The 9655-nt window shown below is 42.1% G+C and overlaps 1 protein-coding gene across 1 annotated transcript in view; it reads left to right on the forward strand.

Annotated features, from left to right (window-relative positions):
- Positions 1 to 4844, forward strand: part of LOC118341191 (zinc finger protein 14-like) — a 10273-nt gene extending 5429 nt beyond the window's left edge. Inside the window, exons 5-7 of the mRNA XM_035679395.1 lie at positions 93 to 203; positions 1243 to 1366; positions 1967 to 4844. Of these exons, the coding sequence (XP_035535288.1) occupies positions 93 to 203; positions 1243 to 1366; positions 1967 to 4560 (2829 nt within the window). The 3' untranslated portion in view covers positions 4561 to 4844. The remainder of the gene's footprint in view (positions 1 to 92; positions 204 to 1242; positions 1367 to 1966) is intronic.
- The last annotated feature ends 4811 nt before the right edge of the window (positions 4845 to 9655 follow it).

Here is a 9655-nt window from a genome sequence, read left to right on the forward strand (position 1 = left end):
GATCTCTTGTTGTTTATAGGATGGCTGTCGTTATACTGCTGCAGTCACTGGGTAGTTGAGCATTAAACTATGGGGATTTTTTTTCGTTCCAGGATGTTTTTCCTACAGATTTCGGGCCTGACTATGACAGCGCTCTACAGGTGCTAATGCTGGATTTCCTGTCCAGACTGGAGAAGCTTCTTCCAGTACCAGACATTCAGCAGGTACTAGAACCAGTTTGCGGCAAAACAAACCTTTTTCTGTCTTCAGTCAGCTTCTCTGTTTCTTTAAGCAGCCAGATTTTTGGTATAAAGGGGAGCCTGATTGTAGACTGGTGGAATAAACGATGCACCCAGCCATCACCGGAGTTACACTGGTCAGGCAGTGAATGTCTTATCACATTCGCCACGAGTCCATCACAAATATAGTATACATGTATATCTGTTCAGTCATTCATATTATATATACATATACATATTATTATTATTATTAATAAATATTATTAATATTATCATTATATACTGTTATTAACAATAACCACTACCATCATAATCATCAGTACATTACAACCATCCTTCAAATCTTGCAACTACAACTCTTTGCACCTTACCTACCTATTTATCTTTTTTATCTTTTCTATCTAAGTATTTTATTCTATTGTATTTTATTGTATTTTAATGTACCTGGCTGCTATGACGACCCAATTTCCCTCAGGGATTAATAAAGTCTATCTATCTATCTATCCGTAGAAAACATCCAAAGAAGCTCTCTCAAGCTGTGGAACTTAGGTATCTAAGTGATACAGTGAAAGCTGTCAGTACATCCATGGGTACTTTACAAAAATGGAGTGCTAATTTAATTTGGCATATTTTTAATGGTGCCAAAATTAAAACAAACTAAAATAGGTTCTCAGTGTAACTTGCTGAATCATACTTTTATTCTTCCTCTTTACACCCCCAAACTTTTTCTCATTTTACATTATCAATGCTTTTTTAAATATTACTAAAGTTCATAATGTCCCATCAGCACAGTTCTTGTATTTCTGCAACAGTGATAATCACCTCTAGTATTCACCAATGTAATGTTGGAAACCTATAAACATTTTGTGCATAAAATACAACTCACTTGTAAATGAATGGCATTTCTGAGTCACGCAACTTATTCTGAGTTGCAAAAAAAAGCGTGGGGTCTAAAGTAGTATGTTGAGTGTGTGTCTGAAGCTATTTTATTCTTTATTACACCTACCTTGTATCTGTTCCCCAGACTGCATCCATGCTCAGTGCCGTCCCATCTGCCCTGGAGGAGTGTGTGCACTCTGTTCCTGACCCGCGGCACCTGAAAACTGTTCTCCTGTACCACACAACACTCGGACATTTCGATTTATGTGGTGAGTCACATCTGGGTTGCATGTGCAGTATTATAACTTATATTAAATGAGATGAGACTTTGGTGTCCTTTGTAATTCAATCCATTTACAGGGTGCAAAGTACTGGAACGCAGTTAGTTTGTCCTGGGATCTGGTCTGAACAATGGTTTTAAATTTTAGAAGATGAAAGTGTGTAGCTCTCTTCTTGTTGCTAGCGAGGACCAGGCTACTTTTTCATATCGTTCATTGATGAGTGCAATATTGATCTCTCTTAATGAAACAGTAAAAGATATCTTCATAGTCCACAATGGTTTCCTGTCCTAAATAGAACAACATGCTTTTTTCCAATATAAGAAACCAATTTTTATCTTTAGTTTCTATGCCAGTTGTTCCACATGCTGTTTAAAAGTTAGACTGCTATCACAAAGTACAAAGTACCCAGATATTTATTAGCCCGAAGAACTTCAGTTTCGGTACCTCTGTGTGTGTGTGTGTGTGGATGGGCTGAACAAGTCTGAGTTATTGGGTAATGTTACAGTGTAATTATGAGTATAAACTGATTTTATTGTTGTTTATAGCTGCTGACCATAAAAATAATGGGATTCTTATTTTCCCCCACAGATGAAACTCAGACCATTCCTTCTTCCTTTGGGAATTGCATCCTCTCTTCGCTGTCCCTCCCCCAACTGGAGAAAGTTGTAATTGATGCAGACCAAATCCAGTTACAGCCTCCATCAGAGCAGATGCAAGGTTGTGTGACTGTCCAGGTGGAGGGTGAAACCGTGACACTGCTGGACTACATACAGATCGAACAGCCACCGGGTTTGGGTGAGCACGACGATCAGGAACATGAAGTACACGAGGAGGAAACTGCAGGAGAGGATGTCGGCGACAACCTGAAGCCGGCAGCTTTTCAACCACTAAAACAAAGCAAAAGGCTCCAGTTAAAGAGAAAAGTTTTAAAAGAAAATAATGATTCAGCAGCAAAGAGGCAAAGAAAAAAATATCCCAGTAATAAGACATGTCCTGTGTGCAATAAGGTTTTCCTGCGAGCTGCAGCCATGAGACGACACCAGGAGACTCACTCTGCCAATCGGGATCTCAAGTATAAGTGCGGCAGCTGTGACAAACGATTCAGGGACCATTACGACATGAAGCGGCACAACATGCGCGTTCATGAAAAGGACGAGATGTGTATCAGCTTTAAAGAAGAAGACTCGGGCGATCCGAGCACATCTGAGATGTCAGAAAATAAAAACTGCGATCTGTGTGGGAAGTATTTTGCCCGCAAAGTAGACATGGAGCGACACATGAAGTCCCACTCAGAGGACCGCCCGTATGACTGTGCTTTCTGTGAGAAGAAATTTAAGAACCCTTACGTTTTAAAGAGACACCAGAAGGAGATTTGTAAGAGCAGAGAACTGAAAAGGCCAAAGAGGAGAGAGACTCAGCGCTCAACTCCACAGCCACTATCAGAGGGGTCGACAGAGGGCAAAATCTGCCCCATCTGCAGCCGGATCTTACCTTGCTCTGCGGACATTGCAAAGCATTTACGATCTCACACGGAAGAGCGTCCATTTATCTGCATCACTTGTGAGAAGGGCTTCAAGTACAAGGACACACTGAAGAAGCATCAGATTATTCACGGTCACGAGGGGATAAGGGAGGAACAGAGCAAGACTGTCGAACAGATTTTGGCAGAAGCTGAAGCCGACACTCAGAATTGTGGTGAAACAGATAAAAAGGAGAATAATCCAGATGCACCTGCAGACACTTCTGAGATGGCCCCATGCCCGCCTGTGAAAAAAGTCAACAAAAAAGGCCTTAAAGTGTGCCCTGTCTGTGCTAGGGCGTTCGACAGTGTCAAAACGCTCAACAGGCACATACAGTGTCACACAGAGGACCGGCCTTATCACTGCATCCACTGCAAAAAGCGTTTCAAACACATGCACGGCCTGAAAAGACACCAGATTTATGCCATTTGTCATAAGAAAGTTGCTCGCTTCTCGTGGAAAAAGGAGACGAGAGCAGGGCCCAGCCAAAGCGAAGCAGCCACCGCCGACCCCCAACAGGGTGCACCTCTGAAAATACCTGTGTGGTGTTCAAACTGCGGCAAACACTTCGAATACCCGTCCGCTTTAAAGGAGCACCAAGAGAACGTTTGCAAAGTGCAAGTGAGTGAAATCATGAAATGCGACGACTGCGCGAAAGAGTTCAAGAGCATGACCATGCTCAAAGTACACCAGAGGATTCACGACCCGCTCTACTGCAAAGAGTGCGGAAAGATCCTCGCCAACGAGCCTGCTTTTGAGAGGCACAAACTCATGCACAGGCCGATGCAGTGTACAATGTGTGATAAGACTTTTACTTTGCTCAGACGCTTGAGGGAACACTATGAGAAGCAACACGACTTCACCGGACCATATCCTTGTCCACAATGCGATAAAACCTTCATGCAGCTGTCCTACCTCGCCATCCACCAGAGAATCCACAAAGGAGAGTTCCCTTACATCTGCAACATGTGTCCAGAGAAGTTCAGGTCTTCCAACTGTCTGACGGTTCATTTGAGGAAACACACCGGGGAGAAACCCTTCCTGTGCTGGCAGTGTGGAAAGTGTTACCGCTCTGCCTCGGAGCTCACGGTGCACATGGGAACCCACTCAGAGGAGAGACCGTGGGCCTGCACGCAGTGCGACATGGCTTACCGCACCAAGCTGCAGCTGACCAACCACGTCGAACAGGTCCACATCGGCGTCAGGTACCCTTGCCACAGCTGCGGGAAGCAGTTCATGAAGGAGACATCCCTGAAGAGGCACGAGCTCATTCACACGGGCGAGAGGCCACACCAGTGTACGGTGTGCGGTAAGACCTTCCTGACCGCCAACGAGCTCCGGCTCCACAACCGGTATCACACCGGGGAGCGCCCGTACAAGTGTGAAGTGTGCGGGAAGGCCTTCATTCAGTCGGGATATTTGAAGTCGCACATGCGTATCCACACAGGAGAGAAACCATTTCGATGCGACATATGCGATAAAGGCTTCAGGTTGTCGTATCACATGAAAAAACACAGGCGGACTCACACCGGGAAGCCAAAGAGCTACATGTGTGAGGAGTGCGGGGTAGCGTTCCCCCATAAAAAGTCCCTGTGGGAACACTCGCACAACGTGAAAATCGAACCGTCATTCACTGATGAAGTGAGAATAGAATTTCAGTAGAAATTCTTAATGCAGGTTGTTTTTGCTTTTACAGGATGTTGAGGATGAGTTCAGTATCGAGGTCACCAAAAACACTTAATTTCTTAATTCTTTGTTTGGTCTTTGTTATTTGATTTTCACCAGTTGTTAAGTTGGTGTTATTTTCCCTCCTTGTTGCTTTACAGTGTTGATTCCAATGTTCCATCAAGCATATTGATGATCTATAACACTGATGTACATATTTAAAGCCGATGAATAATTTGTGCTTACATGGATTTTTGAAATAAATCTATCTTGCAATGTAATTTTTCTGCTCCTTTCATTTTTATATAAATCATATCAATAAGTTGAGTGACAGAAAATAATTAGACAGCAGGATTGATGGTCAGTTTATTAAATTCAAAGATGCACTGGTTGCAGCCTTTAAAATGTGAGGATTTACTCTTTGTTGTATATTGGTGTACATTTATTATGTTTTTGGACTGTTGGTCACACAAAATAAGCAATTTAAAGATGTCAACCAGGGCTCTAGGAAACACAATGATCATTAATTTCACATTTTATGAGTCATTTGGCTTTTCTATTACGACTAACAGGCAACAATGAATGCATTTTTTTTGTAGCCATAGAAAAAGGTATTCATGTAGTCTAATGCGTCAAAGTAAAATAAATATCATGGACTGAGAACAAAGATGCTTTAAAATCAGAAATTAAAACTAAACTGTAAAATAACACTTATTTAAAGGTGAATATTTGACCTACTTGTAATATTTTTACCTAATTTCATATATTTAATTATACAATTAAACATTAAAGATTCCCCCAGACATGTTTGACCAAAAATTACTGTTTCAAACACTTTTTTCCCCCCCACAAAATGGTCCAAATATAAAAAGATAATATCCAAAAAATTTAAAAATATGCAAATATTAATTTTGAACTTCTAAACACAAAGTCTAAAGCCTATTCTCTGTTTAAAAGTTTGCAATTTAGACTTGTGTATGTTTCATATTAGACTGCAATTGGCTTAAAGGCAGTTGTCTCAAAAATTATAATTCAAAGGGAAAACAAACTTCTAGAGTCAAACTCTGCACAAACACCCAAGTCAAGTAACAAAAAGCAAAACCCATTTTGAGTGAAGTGGCACTTTAAAGTATGCATTTTACTGTGACCTTAGGAAGTCACGAGTTGTGTTTCACCACAATACAATCCAGTGTTTTGTCAGTAGCCTTCTTCAACCAGAAGATGGCAGTATAGTAGTGATAATGAGCAGTGGGGCTCAGCAGCTGTCAGTATTGCCCCCCTGCTGCCTCAGCTTGTGTTGGAGGCTCTTCACTCTGCAAGCCTCCTAAAACATAAATAATACGTTGTTTATCCTTCATTAGCATCCATATCTCAATGCTCAGTAAATATTGAAAGTCTAACATGCACAAAGACATCAGTTTACATTGTAATTCGCGGGGAAGCTTGTTTGTTTATGCAGCTTTTTACTTTATGCAACATAAATTTCCCAACAATTGTTTATACAGCCTCGGTGACTGCAAATCAATATTTATCCTCTGCTCTTCCTCACAGTCAGTGTCACCTGACTGTTTACTCAGCCTGAGTGACAGTTTAAACCACAGCAGCAGCAGCTAGAGCTGCATCTCTGCCCAGTTCCAGAGAAACTGCTCTCATCTCTGAGAAAAATCAAAGGCCGACTGAGTCAGAGCCTCTCCAGAGTGTTGGGAGCAGATCACTTTTTAACCCAAAGCATATTGATTTATATGGGGCTGTAATTGCTTCAGTGTGTCCTGGATTATTCCCCCCGTAATTGAGGCCTGGCAGAGGTCTCTTTCCTAGACATAGCCTCCCCAGTGCCAGGTGGTGGGCAGAGAGGGAGCACCGCACCCACTCCCCAGCCAGCCGGAGAGAGAGCCAGGGAGCGGTGGCCCTTACCCCCCAAGAACCACTCCTCGCTGTGGGATAAGTAAACAGCACAAACAGTACACTTCCCTGCATGCTTTGAGGTATCTCGCACAGGCCCTCGTCCAGCTGTAATTGCAGTATGAGGCAGCACATTATGAGTAGAGCTGGATGGGACGGACAGCTCGCTGCAATATCACTGACACTGAAAAGTCCTGAATCTGTGCATTTTCTTGGATATTTGGCTCTCAGCTGCGGTTTGTCTCTCAAGGATTAGTTGTGTTTACTGAAACCACATATTAAGGCTGTAATTACTGTACATGCTATTGTTCAAGTATTTGTTTTGTGTTTTTGTTCCTGACTCAGTGGAACATTCCTGGATTTTGTAATAGACGGAATGCTTGCACGCTCCAACAGGTCTTGAGATTACCGTCGTGTCACAGATATAAGGGGGTAGACAAAATCCTTGAAAAAAGGACCCATGTCGCCTTGAGAAACAGCAGTACGAGCGCGTTTGTCGCTGCCCGTATGTGACATATGTTGCACCTGCGGCTGTGAGTCCCGACCATCTGAGAGGGTCACAAGATGATTAGAGACATAAGGAAGAAAATTATATTTCTGTAGCACAAAATCTTTTGAAATACTGGTGATGTTAGGCCTTTAAAAATCCTTTGAATGAAACAATCTGAAAAGGAAAAACACTCTTTCGTAGAACTACAAAGGCCGTAACTTATAACAAGTGATCAGAAGTAGCCATTGACTTGCTCTAAGGGGTCTATAGAGAATTATCACCCAAGACTTTTAGCTCGTTTCGGTTTTAAGGCTCATTTACTGTATGGTCCAGTCTGTCTATTCTCAGCACCTATCAAAGTGCTGGTTATAGCTGCAGTAACATTCACATATTAATAATCATTGCTTTATAAGTTGATACTTCTTAATAAATAGTTGCTTATTTACACATCCAGCAGCTGCAGAGCAGCATTAGCATTCATTTGGAGCTGTATTTCTGGCCAACTGATCAATGGTCCAATATTTACTCTCTTTTAGCTCTGTGTTTGGTATCCATCAACTGTTGAGGGAAATATCTCTCTCAAAATGCTCACTTAATGCTATGTTCACAAGCTAGGTGCTAACTTTGTGGCTTGGTGGTGAGCAGGTAGTGTACAGTGAGTTTCTCTGTGGGTCAAGGTCATTTCATCCATTGTCTATACAAAAATATTGTGTAGCTTTAAAGGTCCAGTGTGTAACATTTAGGAGGATCTATTGGCAGAAACAGAAGATAATATTCATAGGTAGGTTTTCATTGGTATATAATGAGAACCATGTTTTTATTATCTTAGATGGAGCTGTTTTTATCTACAGAGGAAGCAGATCTTCTTCTATGGACTCTGCCATGTTTCTACAGTTGCCCAGAAAGGACAAACCAAACACAGGCTCTAGATAGGGCCTTTTGGGTTTGTTGTGAGCGTCATGGCCGCTGTATTTTTTCTACAACACTTGGAAGGCGAGCTGTATTCACTGCTGGAAGCCACTGAATCATACACACTGGTAACTATGCTGTTTACTGGAATCAGCTTTGTTTAGACTTGAATGTATAAGCACTTTAGCCTAAAATAAAGCCCCTTTTTGTGTACCTACCTGTTGTACGGCCAGCTACCCAGAACAAGGCACAATCACATTAGCTGAATAAACTGGTAACAGGGAAACACACAGTAAATAACAACCAGTGCCTCTGCAGCTGGACTCCACACTGAGAATGTGGCTCTATTGTTTTCATCACCACTAAACTCAGGGTGCACCTTCCAAGTTTAGTTTCCTAAGAAACTGATGTGATAACACACAATTTGATGAAAATCCTTCCACCTCCAGCATGTTCAGCGATCATAAACAGTTAAACTGTCCCAGCGATATTTTTTGAAAAAGTAGGTTTTGATCATCAGCAGGCACCACGGAATTTCCTGGCCTTTTTGCCAAAATACTGTGACCCCTGCGAGTTACTACGGAAACATAGCGTATCAAAACAAGCGCCCCATTTCTTGCTTTTGCTCCATGACGCACCTTTATTTCTTCCATATGAAGTGTATGGCACAGCAGAGGGCTTTGATAACAATATCTGCTCTGAATGCGTGTACAACAGTGCCACACAAACTCCACACCACACCCTGTTTAACCACCAAGCTTGGGAAAGTAATTCACATCACAAATTACCCCTACAATCACTTGCAATAGATACCCTTCTTTCATTGTTTTTGCAAAGCTTTTTTGTTTTAGTCAATTGATAAAGGAGGAAATATAACACAGAGAACCCATTGAGCTGGAAAACCCCTCAGACTAATCAAGAGAATAGAGAAGGATTGCTCTCCTAATCAAGTGTGTGTATGTGCGTGCACTTGCATGTGTGTGTGTCCTCATGTGAACCTGTGTGTGTGCCCAGACATATCCCCAGCCTCACACATTCCCTCCCATCTTGGGTACCAGCCCTGCAATCCCCACACACGCAGCCCTCCATCCTCCCTCGCCTCCGCGCTGTTCACGCAGATTTTTCAAAAGCGAAGAGCTTTATCTCGTTTTTTTTTATTTATCCACTCTAATTCTTCCTCCGTCCTCTCACTTTTATCCACTCACATTCATTTGCATTCTGCACCGCTGTCTGTATCTGTGTATCCCTCTGACTCGGACATTTGTTTGGCAGGAGAGACCAGACGGGATGCTGTTAACACTGCAAAAAGTGTCTGTCTTTGCAAGTCTCTTTGCATTGCTTTTTGTTAACAACTTCTTCCAAATTGGGTGAAATAACTCCGCTTGTTGCCAGATTTGTTGCATAAGTTTTCTTTTGTGAGTATAGCTCTCTTTTAACAAGGCAGATTGCTCACCTATTATCAGTAAAATTACACTAATTTCAAGAAAAGATCCTTTAAAAAGTGGAAATGCATTGTCAAACTACGTAAACTATCCTGACGGCATTATTTTTAAGCACTTCTTTAAAAGAAAATGTGTGATTTTAAAACTCACTCCTGATCAAAATGACTTGCAAAGATGGACATTTTTTACAGTGAACACTTTCTCCTTCCTACACCAGAAGGGAGTGAAAACAAGCCTTTCCCTGGTCAATGAGTTCACTGGGGCGGACGTCTCCGTAGACAAGGCTGCAGGGGGGTTTAGAGGGGGAGGTGGTGGTGGTGGTGGTGGTGGTGGTGGAAGAAGAGGTGGT

This window comes from Morone saxatilis, unplaced genomic scaffold, assembly GCF_004916995.1.
Source record: "Morone saxatilis isolate NCDOM2014 unplaced genomic scaffold, NCSU_SB_2.0 Contig10, whole genome shotgun sequence".
Lineage (NCBI taxonomy): Eukaryota > Metazoa > Chordata > Actinopteri > Moronidae > Morone > Morone saxatilis.